The sequence below is a fragment of the Plasmodium gallinaceum genome (assembly GCF_900005855.1).
Source record: "Plasmodium gallinaceum strain 8A genome assembly, contig: PGAL8A_v1_10, whole genome shotgun sequence".
In the NCBI taxonomy this organism is placed as follows: Eukaryota; Apicomplexa; class Aconoidasida; order Haemosporida; family Plasmodiidae; genus Plasmodium; species Plasmodium gallinaceum.
The window spans coordinates 613,625-631,902 of record NW_021628239.1 but is presented as its reverse complement, the minus strand read 5'-3'; the positions used below and the strand labels follow the sequence as shown (position 1 = coordinate 631,902).

At 23.6% G+C, this 18,278-nt stretch overlaps 2 protein-coding genes across 2 annotated transcripts; both read left to right on the top strand.

Moving 5' to 3' along the window:
* Positions 1–607: 607 nt before the first annotated feature.
* Positions 608–7,279, top strand: P230p (transmission-blocking target antigen s230 paralog, putative; the record flags this gene model as incomplete). Its single annotated transcript, XM_028671563.1, has 1 exon — positions 608–7,279. The coding sequence occupies one exon, from the start codon at positions 608–610 to the stop codon at positions 7,277–7,279; it is 6,672 nt and encodes a 2,223-aa protein (XP_028528203.1).
* Positions 7,280–8,782: 1,503 nt separating this feature from the next.
* On the top strand, positions 8,783–17,326 carry P230 (transmission-blocking target antigen s230, putative; the record flags this gene model as incomplete). The annotated part of the gene is made up of 1 exon (XM_028671562.1): positions 8,783–17,326. One exon carries the CDS (start codon positions 8,783–8,785, stop codon positions 17,324–17,326), a length of 8,544 nt encoding a protein of 2,847 aa, XP_028528202.1.
* Between the last annotated feature and the right edge of the window lie 952 nt (positions 17,327–18,278).

Below are 18,278 nucleotides of genomic sequence, written 5' to 3'. Positions count from 1 at the left end.
AAAAAAAAAAAAAAAAAAAAAAAAAAAAAAAAGCAAAAAAAAAAAAGACAAAAAGATATATCTAATGTAGTTTAATAATGATTTTTTTTATTTTTATAAGAATAGATATTTTATGATAATAGATATTCTAATATAATTTTTTTTTTTTTTATTAGATAAATTATTTTACATATAAAAGTTGAAGAGAAAAATTAAAAAATATTTCACTTAGATTATTTAAAATATATAAAATATATAAAATAATATCATCTGTAGAAAGATAAAAATTTAAATACATAAATAATATAAAAAAATATATTAGATAAAAAGAAAATATTATGTGAATTAGACAAATATAAATAATAATAATAATAATAATAATAGCAATATATTGGAACAAGTTAAAATACTAAAAGAATAGAAATATATATAATTAATAGGAAATTGGAACAAAGCTTAATATATTAATATTATAATCACATATGTGCAAAAAATAAGGTTAAAATAAGGAATTATATATATATATATAAATAGATTGATATAAAAGTTAATTTTTTCTACTTAATGCAAATATATTAAGTAAAAAAGTAAAATATAATATAGTAAAAAAAATAAGAAAAAAAAAAAAATGCATAAAAAAATAATAATATATTATTTTTACATCTACGGAATTTTTATTCTTATATTTTTAAATTATGATGATATAATAAATTTATTAAAAAAAAATATTTTTTATAATTACAATAATGAAGTTAATGGGTTTAAATCTTTTTCAAATAATGAGAATTATAATAATAATAATATAATTAAAAATAGTAATAATAATAAATCATATGAATATATATTATATCTATCATCCTACATATATAAATATATGTATGATATATATTCTCATGTATTTAATAATTTAAAAAAGAAAAAAAACAATGATTATTATCATAATACAGAAGTACTATCAGAAAAAAAATTTTATCTAACAAATTCTCTTTACATTAATAATACTAGAAAATTATCAGTTACGGAAGAAAATGAAGATTTAAAACCTTATGTAAAATCAGGGGAGAGAAATGAAACTGTTGTAAATTTACATGAATATTTTACTGGAAATAATAAAAGAAAAAAAAACAATAACGAGATTGTAATAGATACATCTGAAAAGTTTCATAGGGTAGTTATTATTTGCTTTAAGCCATCTCTAACTTATTCTCATATTATTACCAGACCTAATGATGCTTTTCATCATTTTCTTGAAGAGAGTAATCAAATATCTTCATCAGAAGAAATTTATCCTATTCCATTTTTTCAAGATGAAGGAAATTGGGGATTAAAAAATATTTTATCTAAAGGAGTTATTGATTTTATGATACCATCGTATTCACTTCAGCTAGTAGATATTATGATTACATGCTCAAATAATGAAATAGATGAAACATATACATTCGAAGATTTAATAAAAGTTAGAATACGTATACCCAGAAGTACTAGAAAAATACTAGGAGTTAGCACTGATGAGAAAGATAAAGATATATTTGAAAGAATTGTTCATGAAGATATTAATGATTATACTTTTCGTAGTTATCACAATAGAATACTTGGATTAAAATTAGAAGATGCAGATTTAGATCCTTTCGATTGTTTTAAAACTGTTTATGAAGAGGAAAAACGAGTTCATTTAGAAGTTGCCTTCCAATTTATAAAGTGCTTAAATATGGATAGAGGAAATATAAAATTAAGATTTTTTTTCCTACTAGAAGAATTTTCAGATGATGAAATTCAATTTTCTTGTTCATTTACTTATAAAAAAAAAAAAAAAAAAGTAACCTTTGGAAAAGGAGAAGTAACGACTTTCAAAGAAATGCATTTTTTAGAAGATGATAAACCTGAATATCTATATTATAATGATGCTCCTTACAAAATTTGTAACTTTGAATATAAAGCTGGATACAATGTTCAAGTGTGCGAAAGAACTATTAGTGAATTCACACTTTTTGTATATAATTGTGAAATGATAAAAGGCACAAAAATTCTTGGTACTGAACCGGTTTCTTCTATACGATATTTAAACGAAACTTACAAAATTGATAAATTTAGTGATATCACTTTATTTACAAAAGATATAGATATATTAGATATAGAAAAAAAATTTCCTAAGTATAAATTTTTTATGACTTCTTATATTGATCATGGCCCTTATCCTTTAATTATTGAATGTAATATACCTTATGGAAGAGATAAATTTCAAAAAGCAAATATTTTGTTACATTTAAGAACAAACTTACAAAAAAAAAGTGTATTTTTTTGTGATTTTACAAAGTCTCGCAACTATAGTTTTTTAAATAGTTACTCTTCAGGAGATACATGCAATATAACCGTTAGTTCCAATTCAAGATTTGGATTTAAGTGTCCAGAAGGAACTGTTAAAAAACCAGATAAATGCTTTTCAGAAGTATATCAATCAGATAAAATTTACAAATTAAAAGATAAGTCTGCTAGAAATCTGGTTATTTATTCCATTAAGCAAGAAAATTTAGCTGTAGCAGCCTTTCATAATCACATATCTAAATCGTTTGAATTTGAATGTCACTGTGTAAATAAATCTAATCAAGATACAATAGTAAAAAAAGTTTTAGTGAAATATGTAAATCATGATGAACTATATGATTATAATATATATGATAAAGTTCCTCATGAATCATTAATTAAAAATCCTGAAAAAACCCATCTATGTGACTTTGTAAATGATAAATCTGTTTTAGAACCTAAAACTAGAACACCTAAAAATTATGTTTGTGTTATTCATCCTAAGCCATTAGAATATGTTGCTCTTAATTGCCCCATTAGTCTAGTTGATGAAGAAAATGAAAAAAAAATATCTGAATTATCAACTATGGATGAAGAAGGTGCCGAAGATATAAATATATATTTAAAAAAAAGAAATATCTATTCCAATTTAACTCATTTACCAAAAAATGCACCACTACATGTAATAGATAAAAGTGCATTGGATGTTGTTGATATTAATGAAATTATTCCTGGAGTTTTAGTTAAAGATATTATTAATATCATGATAACTGATGTAGGAGAAAACGGAGATATTTCTGCTTCTCATGGTGTAGAAACTATTCAACTAGGAAGTAATAAATTATACGATAAATATATAGGACTTGAAAATAATATAGAAAATGGGTTTTTTATTTTTCAATTACCTCCTTATTTAAAAAGAAATCAAACAATAGAATTTGCTTGTATAAATGACAAAACAAGAAAAGGTGGAAATTTAGGAAATAATGGAATAATGACTGTTTATATAAGGTCTGCTGGTAGTATAATAGATGGTTGTTATTTTTATAAAAATAATCCTGAAAATACCTATTTAAAAAAAAATATTAAAGTAGGTTCAGCAGAAGATTGTAACATAAAAAGTGACGGAGAACTTGAATATATTGGAATAGCTTGTCCAGCTGAAAATAACTTATTTTTAACTCCTCCTGAGTGCTTTTTAGAAACATATGATAAATCAGATGTACCAATCAGAATAACAGAATATGATAAAGGTTTTAAACATTTTTCTAATGATAAAGGAATTTCTTATCTAAAAATTCCTCAAAGCTTCTTAGGCTACATAAATTTATTTTGTTATTGCAATACAGAAGAAGGTGAAGATGGAATCATTAAAAAAGAAAATAAAATAAATATTGAATTAAATGTTTCTAACGTAGGTGTATCCGAAATTAAAATGATAGATCATATTTTTGAATCCGATTTTTTAATTGGAAACGAATTTGTTGATAGAAAACCCATTGATATTGTAAGAAAAAAACATATTTGTGATTTTACTAAAAAAGAAAGTTCCTTAGATCCATACAATGAATTATTAATTATTCATTCTTGCTTTTTAGAAATAGAAGATAACTTAAATCTAATAGAAATTATATGCCCTAGAAATGTTAAGAGTCCTAAAAAGGCAGGTGGTAGGGCAACGAGAGAAGATTTACTCGGTCACTCTGAAGATTTAGATCAAGATGACGAAGATCATATAAAGAAATATAAAAATATGAAATACTATCCAAATAATTTTGATGATGAACTATTAAATTATAATAAAAAAGTAAAAATAGAGGATGTATTACCAGGAATAATTATACTTGATAAAAATAGGCCCTTCGGAGAAAAAGGACATTTTACTTTTGTTTCTCCATTAATAGTTGAAAATGATGTAACTCTCAAATTAAATTGCGATAATTCAGAAACTGTTATTGGTAATAAAAAAGGGAGAAAAGGTACTATTGTTGTAAAAATTCCAAAAAATACAACTGATAAAAAGTTTTATGGTTGTGACTTTTCAGGAAATTCTAAAAAAACATTTTATTATTCTTCTGTTTATGATTTAAAAATAAAAAGTGAAACATGTGAAATTAATTTAAAAGAAAATATAATTGTTAGTCTTAATTGTCCCCAAGGGCAAATAAATCCCACTAACTGCTTTAAAGATGTATATATAAAAAGCAATATGGGAGAAGAATTACAAGAAAAAATAGAAAATATCTTTAATGATGTTAAAATTATAAATGCTCACGATTTAACTAACAGTTCTCCCACATTTCTAATAATTTCAAAAATAACCAAACAAGAATTAAATTTTTATTGTACTTGTGAACATTATGAAAGTAAAAATATAGGTACTCTATATGTAAAAAATAAAGAAAATTTGATATTTTCTAAAGAATATGATAACAAAAAAACTGTGTTTATAGAAGTTAGTCCTTATTATGCGAAAGATACATATGTTTGTGATTTTACAGAACAAAACTATTTCATTTCTCTAAATAAAGAAGTTGATATAACAGATATTCTTAAAAAATATCTAAGTTTTCTATTAATATATAAGCATGATGAATTTCGTCATTTTAGCTTAAACTTGAAGTTGAGAAAAGAGGCTATGAAAAAACAGTATATAAATTATTTAAAAAAAAAAATAGAAGAATTAGACGAAAGTCCATATGATGAAAGTCAATATACAGACAATATAATTATTTACAGATGTAATATTGATCTTAGTGCCTTCGATAAATTTATAGTTAAATGCCCATCAAAGAACGTAGATGATCCACAAAACAATTTTCAAAACATTATTTATAGCTCTAATTTAGGTTTAAATGAAAATACAATGTTAAAGGGACTAAATAATACTTTATATGGAACATTATTAATTAATAAAAATCAAAATACTTCCTTTTTTGAAAAAGGAGAATTAGAGCTTATCATATCCCCATATGCAGACTCTTCTAAAAGTATCAATTTTTCATGCGAAAATGTTCAGAAAGATGGGACAGGGAAAATTGGTTCTGCTTCTGTATTTATTAAAAAGAATGACAATAAGATATTAGGTTGTGATTTTATAGATATGTCGTATGAAGCAGATTCTGATTCTTCACACATAAATGGTGAATCAAGACGTAACAAAAAAAATTCTTTTGAATTTGAAATAGAATTAGTAGAAGGAAAAAACGTATACTGCAATATTGAAGCTATTGAAAATGATATCGTCGGCTTTAGTTGCCCTCACAATTTTGTTACATCTCCTCAAAATTGCTTCGAAACTGTTCAAAAAGAAGGTCTAGATAAAGAACTTGAAATACATAAACTAGAACAACTAGTAAAAGGAGTTAAAATTTTAAATAATGAAATATATAAGTATAACTTTACCCCTTCTTATATTATCCTACCAAAAAGAATAAAAAAATCTCTAAAAATATTTTGTACGTGTAATTCAATCAAACAAATAAAAACGGGAATTATTCAATTAAATATTATAGGGGATGATTTAAATAATTGGTTTAAAAAAGAAATAACTCATAATATTTATGCATTTGAAAAAATGGAATATTTTTATGATTTTTCTTCTGGACCTCTTAACATTAGCTCTGAAAATGTTCTCAGCGTATTACCAGAATTATTAGAGTCTTATGATTCATTAAGTGTAAACAAAGATCAATACGAAGAGACAGAAGTAGAAAAAAGACAAAATCTTAGAAAATCTGAAAAAGCGAAATTTCCTCCATATAATTTATTAAATTATAAAGGAACCATGTCGGGACATAATAGTCTCTCACATGAGGTACCAGTTGATACGCATGATAAAGATCCTAAGTATAAATTAAGTGACGATGAATTTGTAAAAATAGAAGATGAAGAAGATGTAGAAGAAGAAAATGTTTTAAACCCTTTAAGAACAAAACAAGTATTTGAAATTAGTGTGGCTGCTTCTGAATTTAGCCAAATAAAAATTATATGCCCCCTTCGAAATTCACTGCACTACAGGCAATCAAAAATTAGTCCTGAAAATTTTTTTGAGTATGTATATGTTTCAGAAAATCAATTAAATAAAAGAAAAAAAAAAGGAGTTAATGATGATAGTTTAATAACAGAAATAGTAGAGGATTCAGCTGAAACAGATGATGAAGAAAATAGAATTAGAGAAGCTATGAAGGAAAAGGAAGAAACAAAAGTAACTTACGATGATTTTGGAAATAAAGTAATTATATCTATAAAATCGGAAAAGCCAAAGGCTACTGTAGAAGATATAGATAAATTAAATGAGGATGAGGAAATTTCTAATACAAAAAAAGAAGTATTAGTTATGAAAAATATCAATGAAGTGATTTCTTTTGTTACATATAAAAGAGAAATAAGTGATAAAAAGTATGTTGGCACATTATATGTTTCGCCGCTTCTATTAAATGAAGCAAACTTTTTTATATTGTGTGATAATTCACTAACTTTAAATGAAAGTAAAAGAGGAAAAACAGGAATTGTAAAAATTAACATAAAGCCGAATTTTTTAAAAATGCATGGATGTGATTTTGTCGGTGATTATTCAACTCATTTTTATTTTAGTAGTAAATGGGAGAAATTATCAAATAACTATGTTTGTGAAATTAAAGTAGAGGATGATGCATTAATCGGTCTTGCATGCCCTTCTCATACGAAAATGCATCCTTCAGATTGTTTTGAAAATGTAATTAAAGATGATGAAGTTTTTAAAAAGGATGTCTTGATTGAATCAAAAAATACCTTTCTGTTTAAAAGTAATGGTAAACCTATTTTATCTTTTATTCATATTAAAAGAGTTATTTCGAATTATTTCATATGTAAGTGCTATAGTAATGAAAATGGGGGATACAAAGAATTATCTATGAAAATATTATATGAACCTTATGTTATGGGTACCCCCAAAGTGAACCTGGAAAAACCAATTATAGAATATAAAGATATTGATTTAAATCTTATGAATGAATAATATAAATATTTTTTTTTTTTTTTTTTTTAATAAATAAAAAGAAATAATAATTAAGAAAAAAACTTTTATTAGACATTTTATGTTTTTTTTTTTTTTTTTATTCTATTTTTTTTTTAAACCTTTTTAATAATTTTTTTTTCAAACTAAAAGAAATTTGGCTTATCTTTTTATTTTATATTAATACTTTAATGATAAAATATTTTTAAAAATATATGAGTTCACTTTATGTTTTTGTATACTAATTTTATGTTTGCATTTATGAAAAAAAAAAAAAAAAAAAAAACTCTTATTCTTATATATATATAAACATTTCTTATTAAAATAATTTATTAACATATAAATTTTAATTTATATTAAGCTTCAATATTAAAATGAAAATAATTATATTTAAAATATGTGTAAATGAAAAGTACAGTTTGCGTACATTGATTTCACTAACTGTTATTAGAAATAATACTGTATATATATATATATGTGTGTGTGAGACCTTTTAAAAAATAATTTCACGCTGTCTACATGTATTTTACTAGCATATTTCAAGCTTGATTTTTTGGTTACTTTATATTAATATTGAAAGAAACTATAAAATACACAGGTGCATAACTTGAGACAATTTTTCTTTAATAAATATCTTTTTTTTTTTTTTTTTTTTTTGCGAAACTATAAAAGCTAAATATTAACTCATAACAGATAATAAAAAAAAAAAAAAAAAAAAAGAAAAATAAAATACTTTATATGTGTGTACAGGAAAAATTTTTAAATTATCTTTTTCTTTTTTTTTCTTTATTTTATGTATTTTTTATTTTTAAATATTATAATTTATAATAATTAAGAAAATTTTTTAAATATACATAAAAATATAAATAAAATTAGAAAATATGGTATGTGAGAAATAAGCAAGATACTTTATCATAGATATTAAAATTAAAAATATATATATAGACATGCAGAAAAAACTTTCTATAAAAAAAAAAAAATACAGACATAAAAAAAAAAAAAAAAAATACATGTGAAGAAATTTTGCATACATAAAAAATTATAGAAAAAAAAAAAAAAAACTCTATAGATTTATTATGTAAATATTTTTATAGAGAATAGAAAAAGTTATATACTGAAAAATATTAAAATACACACATAAGAAAGTATAGAGATATAATTGCTAAAGTAAAATATGAATAAGTAGTTAATGAATGAGATAACTTTTTAATGTTAAAAAAAAAAAAATTAATAAATAAAAGTACATATTGTACTAATAAGTAGCTATTTTTTTTTTTTTTTTCCATTTTTAAGAAAAGCTTAAGAAATATTTAAATAAAATTTTTACACTCAATATATTATATATATATTTACTTATTTAACTTTCTATTCATCTATCTATTCATCAATTTATCTATTCGTTCATCTATATATCTATCTATCTATTTATTCATTTATCTACCCATATATATATATATAAATATATATATGTATTTCTTCCTTTTTTCTTAAATGGGAAAATTAATTATGATAAAGCATTTTTTCCTAACATTTTTAGTATATACAATAGTAAAAAAACATAATATAGGTACTAACGAAAGCTTAAAAAAAAATGACTCTACTTTTAGACTTTTACATGATGAAAGACACTTAAAGCATTTAAATAAAGTAAATATAACAAAGAAAGGAAAAAATAAAAATGAAATTATTTTGAGTCTAAGGAAACCTAAAGGTTTACTAGAAAAAAAGGGTATAACGGAGAATAAAACTCATAAAATTATCCCAAATGAAAATTGTTTACAGAATAAATTATTCTCTCAAAAGCTATCAGAAAAGTTTCATTATGAAGAGATAAAAACAAATGTAACTAAAAAAAATAGTGAATATACTAAAAGAGTATCAACTGATTATAAAGACAATGACAGCATAATTAAAAATGGGGAATTTAGGAAAACTACAATAAAAGAAAAATTTTATATTTTTTTAAGTAAAACAATAAAGAAAAAAGCTTTCTTACTTATTAAGGAAAAAATATATTATTTTAGAGAAATGTATTCAAGATATACAAACTATTCAGAATCAAAAATGATGAGAGAAAAAGAAAATGAGAAATGGGAAAATTCTTTAAAATCATTTTTAATAAAATACATGATAAAATTCTTACATATTCATAATCAAAGTTTTGAAAAGACAACAAATAAATATAATTTTCTAGTTTCACATTTTACTACCTTTAATGATCTCAACATATCAATTAATAATAATTCCATGCTTAAAAAAAGAATTTTAAATGAAAGCGGTCCACCAAAAAAGTATCTTTCAAAGAACGATAGACGAGAGAAGGAAAGAGAAGATGAATATGAAAAAGATGATGAAGAAGGAGATGAAGATAATGAAGAATATGAAAATAATGACGAAGAATACAAAGATAATGAAAAGGATGAAAATAATGATGAAGAATACGAAGATAATGAGGAATATGAAAATGATGATGAAGAATACAAAGATAATGAAAAGTATGAAAGTAATAAAGAAGAGTACCAAGATAATGAAATATATGATGATAATGAAGAAGAATATGAAGATAATGAAAATAATGAAATAGAATACGATGATGATGAAATTTATGAATATGTTAAAGGAGAATATGAAGATAATGAAAAACATAAACAATATTTTACTAAGAAAGAAAATGCAATAAAAGGAATGGAAGATGAATTTGAAGATTACGAAGATATTGAGGAGGAAGATATAGTAACAACATTAGAAGACGAACCACATGAAATTGATGATACAATAGATGGTGGATATGAAACGACAGAAGATGGAGATTTAAGTATAATAGAATCAAGCTTTGATAAATATTCATCAGACAATACTAATAAAGAATATGTTTGTGATTTTACAGAAAAATTAAAACCAACAGAAGCAGCATCAAAAGTAAAAAAATGTAAATTTCAAATTGAAGAACCAATGGTTAAGGTAAAAATTATATGTCCTTTAAAAGCTTCAGTAGAAAAAAAATTTGATAATATTGATTATTTTCCTAAAAAAGCTCCATATGTTGTATTAGTTGAAGAAACTAAAAAATTAAAAGAAAAAAAGATTTCTGAATTAATTTATGGTGTTATTGTACCACCAAAAAATAAAGAGAAAAAAAATAACTTTGACCAAGGAGTTATAGAATTTATACTTCCACCATTAGTACAAAAAAAAACTGTTTTTTATTTCATTTGTGATAACTCAAAAACTGTTGAAGATTCTAACAAAGGAAATAGAGGAGTAGCAGAAATTACAATAGAACCATATGGAAAACTTATAAAAGGATGTAACTATTCTGAAGCTAATAAAAATTTTTTCACAAATAATCTTGATGTAAAAAAGCCTGGACCTCCATGTTACTTCCAGCTAAATAGTAACGAAATAGGAGGTATTATATTCCCAACTGACACAAAATCAACTACTTGTTTTGAAGAAATGATTCCTTATACAAATGCTGCAAAATGGAATAAAGAAAAAAAGAGTATAACTGATTTAATAAATAATTCTGTAATCTATAACAAAGAAATGAATGAAAAATATTTTAATGTCAAATATGTTAGCATACCTGCAAGTTTTAAGGATAATCTTAATTTGTTTTGTTCTTTTACTTTAAACGATGATAAAGTGCATTTAGTATATGTAAGTATTAATCAAGAAATAAATTTTTCTCTATTTGAAATTTTTGAATCATTCGTAAAAATAAATAAGACGATTCAAATAGCAACTAAAACTGATGGGAAAAATGAATATACATGTGATTTTACTGATAAGCTTGATAAAGTACTTGAACACGAAAAGAAATTACTAATTTGCAGGAAAAGTTTGAAAGAATTTGATAAAGTAACTATGAAATGTAATAAAAATGTAGTTAAATATAAAAACATGGAAGTTATGCCTGAAAGTCTTAAAGCTGGAAATGAAGTTATTCAATTCAATTTGAATGCTCAGTATTATCTTTTAAAAAAATATATGAATTTTACTTTAAGAAATAATAAATTTTTAAATGATTATCCATCTTATTTTATTTTTCCTTTCTATAAAGTTGCAAAAGATGAATTTAAAAATAATCCTTTTTTAAAAACTTACAAGGATACAGGTTTATTTGAAGGGACGACATCTGCAGATGGTTTAGTAAAATTATTTTCCTTTTTAGATACTCAAGAAAAAGTGGCAATTAATGAAAAAATTCGTTATTTAAATATAAAAGTTAATGATTCCGATGAAAATATTCTTGATGTAACTTTTCAAGTTCCACCCTACATAGACTCAAATGAGCCATTTTATTTTATGATGGGTTGCAACAATAACAAAGATGGAGGTAATACAGGAATAGTAGAATTACTTATTTCAAAAAACGAGGATTTAATAAAAGGATGTAATTTCCATGATGTAAAAATTGATTATTTTACAAAAAACATTGCTTCAAGTACTCACGAATGTACTATTGATGCATATATTGATGATATTATTGGATTTAATTGTTTAAAAACTACTTATGACGATGACGTAGATCCTACAGAGATAAATCTAGATCCTCCTGAATGTTTTAAAAAAGTGTATAAAACAGGAGCCAAAAAAGACATTGTCGAGATTCTAAAAGATGCACAGGTTTACAATATCAATGATAAAAAAACTCCGATATTTTTGAAAATACCTCCTCATTCACTAAGCGTGGATACAGAAATAAGTTGTAAATGTACCTTAAAATCTCAAGAAAAGGTAATGAAAATAAATGTTAAAAGTGCAAAAACTGCAAAAGATAAAGAAGAAATAAAAAAAAAAGCTATTAACCAAGATAATATATATATATGTGAACACCGTGATTTTATTGAACCTAAAGAAATGAAAAAGGCAAATCAAAATATTGAGCACACCTGTGAAATTGAAGTGAAAGATTTCCTTAATTATGTAGAAGTGTTCTGTCCTTCTAATGATTATGCAATATATAATAATATTAATATAACCTATAATACAAAAAAACCTCAAAATGTTCCTGCATATAAACCATTTTCTGAAAAAGAATTAGATACTTTAGTACCTCATGCTGAATTGTTAAGAAAAACAGAGGAATTGATATTAATTTACAATAAAGAAAAAGTGGATTTACCTCACTTATATTTATTCTTCCCTTTCTACATAAAAGATGATGTTGAATTTAACATTGCATGTGATAATAGTGCCACACAATATAATGATAAAAAAGGAGACAAATTAATTTATCAAATTACTATTCCTAAAAGAGATAAAAAAGTAAAAGGTTGTTCTTTTAAATCTAAAAAATCAGATATATTTGAAAATGAAGTAGATGGAAATAATTGTGTTATTGATGCGTCTCCAAAAGATATAATAGGATTTGTATGCCCAAGTGGAACTATAAAATTAACAAGTTGCTTTAGAGATGCTGTAGTTGATAATTCTTTTGTTAATCTTGCTCAAATGCTTTACTTAGAAGATAATTTAGCCAATTATACTTTTGGTCATAAATTTAGTTATATAGAAGTACCATCTTTAATAGAAAAAGATATATCTTTCAAATGTTTATGTATAGATTTGAAAAAAGATTATAAGGTAAATTTCGTATTAAGCGCAAGAGTTGTAGATAAAATTTTTGATAAATTGAAAATTACTTACGGTGATTATTCAGAAAGTCTTTCGAAAGGTACAATTGTTACAAATTATAAGAGTGTATATTTATCTGAAAAACCAAGTAGAATAGTTCGACTTTTCAATAGTGTAGAAAAAAAGATAGTAGCAGATGCAGGAGACCCTGAAAGTATATTAGAAACTCTTGACACACTTGAAGATACTGATCCTGATTTGTTTAAATATGATCCAATGGACAGCTTACACTTAGAAGATGAAGATGGTCATGATGTATTAGAAAGTATCTATAATGAAAAAGTAGAAGAAGAGATTTTAGCCGATCTTACAAGCTTGGAAATAACTCCTTCAGAAACATACACCTTGCAAGTTAATATAAAAGCACCTAAAATAATAGCACCTAAAGAAGTAAATGATCAAAGTTTCGTGTGTGATTTTTCGAAAAAAAGTTTAATAATTCCAGATCCCACACAAACAAAAGAGTTAAAAGAAATCCACTGTTATAGCTTATTAAAACCATTAGATACTCTTTACGTAAAATGCCCAACGGAAAAAACTAAATACGCTACTGCAAAAACTAAGACATCAGAAGCTGATGATGAAGACGAAAAATATGTTATTTCGTTGATTAATGGAGAGGAGGCAGATGTTCCAGAAGAAGGTGCCTTAGATGATACTACCTTTGGAAATATGTTTGATAAAATGAAATTGAAACCAGATACATTTTTTGAAAAAGTTATGAATGAATCAGACGATGCTGTAAAGGATATTACTGAAGTTTTACCAGGTTCTATATATACAACTATGAAAGTAATAAAAAAAAGCAATCCTTTCGATTCTTATGCTGCCATAGTTATACCACCTGTTGTTTTGAAAGAGACATATTTGAAAGTAGAGTGCAATAATAATGAATACAAAGTGACAGAAAATGTTGCTGGTTTTAAAGGAATTATTCACTTAGATATAGCGAAAAATGAAAAAAAAATTAAAGGATGTGATTTTTCTACTACTAGTAGTAAGATTTTAACTACAGGAATGGCAATAGTAGATAGTCAAGAAAAGGAGTGTCCAATTGAAATTGATAAAGATGAAGCATTTGGAATAATATGTGATAATAATACTACTTTAGATCCAGAAGGTTGTTTTCAGGAAGTATATGATAAAAGTGCAAAAAAAAAAAAATTTAAAGAATTAATTCCTAACATAGGAATATATACTTTACATAATTCGAAGAAAAAAATAGCATATGCAAAAGCACCTTTAGATTACTTAAATAAATTAACTTTCTCATGTGCGTGCAAAAAAAATATAACTACTAAAGGAACAATGAAAGTTACATTAAACAAAGATGAAATAGAATTAGAAGACATGAAATCTGTGAATGCAGTAAAACATAATGATGTAAATTTGTGTAACTTTTATGATAATCCTGATTTATCTTTTGAATCAAATCCAACTAAAGTAGTTTTATGTAAAATCGAACCAGAAATGTTTTCAGAAGTAGTAATACAGTTACCTATATTAGGTGTAGAAAATACAGATAATGATGCACTTAAGAAATTTTCATTAAAACCTGAATTTGTTAAGGGGGAAGATTTCAAAATCATTTCAGATAGTCAAAAAGAAGTGTATATTAGTGAAGCACTAAAAGGAGTATTTGGAAATAGACATTTCAATTTTGAAAAAAGTAAAAAAAAAGGTCACGGTTTCAGCTTCTTTGTTCCACCTGTCATAAATAATGTTCACCTAAAGTTAATTATTAATGAAAAACCAGATAGTTCAGCTTTAAAGCAAAGAGGACTTATATATATTTTTCTGAAAAAAAGTATAGATGAAGATTCCTTAATGGTTTGTGATTTTACAACAGGAACTACTTCTTTAACAGATTCCCTTCCTCCAAGTAAGGAAAAAGAATGTAATGTTAGAATAAAAAAAGGAGATATCTTTGGTATTATATGTCCTAAGGGATTTTCTCTAATTCCACAAGGATGTTTCAGTAGTGTAATTTTGGAATATTATAAAAACTCCCCAGATGATAATGAAGAAATTGATTATATTAGCAATTTGAAATATAGTTTGAAACCAAAAGAAGCGCTTGAAATATTAGGCGAAGATCACAGGGAACTCGAAGATATCCAAAATCTCGATAGTTATTCTAATATAACAGAAATTCTAAATTTTCACAATTATAATATAGGAAATTTACCTCTTGATTATAAAAAATACTATACTGCATCATATAGTAAAGTTCCAGAGACTTTTAATAGTATAATTAGTTTTTCTTGTAATTGTTATAATCCAGAAAATAGTGCATTTGGAATAATGACGGTGCAAACAGAGAATACTAATTTTGAAATTCTTCAATCGAATGATATTAAAAAGGAAATTATACTACCATATAGAGATGAAAATGTTATAAATGAAGGAGATAAAGATAATATATTAAAAAATTCAACTAACCATAGGTGTGATTTTACAAATGAGTCTTTCTTTAATTTAATAGAAGGAAAGATACAAAAAAATATATGCACAATAGATGCTAAAGCTTTAGATGTAATAACGGTTAAATGTCCACACACAAAAGGCTTTGTAGCTAAAGAAGAATTACCTGTTATTGGATCAGAGGATAAAAAATTGAATATTACCTTTGATGAAAAAGAATTTGTTACTTACATAGAGGAAACAAATAATACATTTTCCTTAAAAGATATTTATGTTAGAAATTTCTATGGAATCTCTATAGATGAATTAAAAAATCTAGGAAAATTAAAAGCTGATTGGGATGATAACCATATATTTTATCCACCAAAAGTTTTAGAAGATGTAATTGTAGATAACAAAGTAATAAATTTAAGGAAAAAATTGCCAGGGGTTTTATTTTTAAAAGTAAAAATTGGTGAAGAGGATAAAACAAGACATTTACCTACTGATGGAGTATCTAGATTTTTAATACCTCCATATATAAATGAAGATTTCAGTTTTCAAATTTTTTGCGGAAAGTCAACAGCAAAAAAGCCAAAGAAAGATAATACATCTCTTGGTATTATTCAAGTAAATATTTCTGCTAACAAAAATTTAATAGATGGATGTGACTTTGTTAACCCTGAGAAAAGTCCCAATTCCATTTTTATACATAATAAGAATTTAGAAAATCCTCTCATTTGTGATATTTCTTTAATACCCAACAGAACTGTAGGAATAAATTGCCCAAATAAACAATTAAAGCCAGAAAATTGTTTCGAAGAAACTTATTATGTAAACGAAGAGGGATTAGGAGCTACAGCAGATGCATTTAATGATTCACCTAAAGAAAAAATAATTAATATAATAAAAAATGCTACTGCTATTTCTAATACAGAATATAAAGAAAATACTTATTCATATTTAATGTTACCAAAATCATTTGAAGAAGGAATAGATTTGAAAAAAGTTTTTGTTTGCACATGTGATAATAATATCATTAAAATGAAAATTGAAGAAAAATCCATGACTATAGATAAAGATGAAAAAATAGGAAAAGAATTATGTACATATGATCATATAAAAAAAATTTCAACATGTGATATAATGGAAGGTATGGATGCATCAACAGTTAAAGAAAATACTGTTGTAGAATACACTGCTAATTTATCAAGATGGGATAAATTAATAATAAAATACCCTACAACTGAAAAAGCTAATTATGAAAAGATTTTTGTTAACCCATTAAATTTAAAAACAAAAGTTTTATTTAAAAATGAACCAATAAATATTGATAATATTTTACCAGGAAGTATAATATTAGATAAATATGATTCAAGAACAAAAATTAGTGAATATACTTTAAGAATACCACCTTTCGTTCCTAAATCAGTAGATTTTACTCTTGAATTTAATAATAGTCTTACTTCAACTATTCAGAGTAGTAATAAAATTTTTGGAACTATAGCTAGAATACATGTAAATGTAAATGAAGGTCATAGAGAAGTTAAAGGATGTGATTTTACAGGAAAATACCAAGATTTATTTTCTCATTCTTATAAACCTAAACCTAGTGAAAGTAAAGAATGTACTATTACGATAGGTAATAATGATTTTTCTGGATTTGCTTGTTTAAGTCATTTTAAAATTAAACCAGATAATTGTTTTAGTTCTATTTATGACAACAATGCAAGCAAAAGAGTTAAAAAGTTGACTGATATATCTACAAATGCTGAACATGATTTTATAAAACAAAATAATTTAGGACATAGTTTATCTTATATCACCTTTAATAATGAAACAAAAAAACTTCATTTCTCTTGCAAATGTGATTCTAGTTATTCTAGCTATACTATTAACATAGTATTTGAACCAGATCAGGAACCTTCGTTACATCAACCAAGGGCAATTATAAAATATGTAGACTTAAAAGAAAATAGTTTCAGTAAACATCTAAGACATAAATAACTATATAAGAAGTTAATCAAATTTTTTATTAAAAGTAATTAAATACACACATATATATATATATATATCATTTTTTTCATCTCTCCATTATATTTCATCCTATCTTTAACAGCACTAATAACAATGAACAAAATTTATTTAAAAAGAAAAATATAATACTACATATTAAATATTTTTTTTATGTATTTTAATAAAAATAGTTTCATTTTGTAATAAAGATATATATATATATATTACATATATAACTTATATAGATTTAATAAAAATAATTATTTTTTATTTATGAAAATAGAGTAAATAATACATTCTTATTTCTTGCTATGTTTGATGATAAGTTCTTTAAGAAATAATTTTAAATATTAAAAAAATATTATAAACTTAAAATGAAAACATTTCTATATTCATTTTTAACTTATAAAAATTAAAAAAAATATACAATTGAACATATTTTAAATTTATTTAAAATCAATGAATCTTATTATAAGTTTATTAAGTCTTTCTTTTTCATTTTAAAATTACCAAAATAGCATTTAATAAAAAAAGAAGAAGAAAGTAAAAATAAAAACGATTGTAATACTAAATATATAAAAGACAATTCAACAAAAATAGTATTATATAAAATTTAAAGAAAGTTAATTATGTTTTAATAATAATTCAATTAGAAAAAAATAAAAATTTATATTTTAGATAATTTACATTTCTTCAATTACACTAAAAGTTTTTAAAAAAAAAAAAATTTAACAGTTACTATTAAAAAATAATTTAACATATAATGGTTATATATATCAACTGTAAACAAATTTTAAAAAAATAAAAGCCAAAAAAAAAAAAAAAAAAGTAAAAAAACGTTAGATAAATTATAATAAACTTAAAAAAACTTATATCTAAAAAAAAGAAAAATTAAATCAAATAATATAAAAAAAAAAAAAAAAAAAAAAAAAAAAAAAAAAAA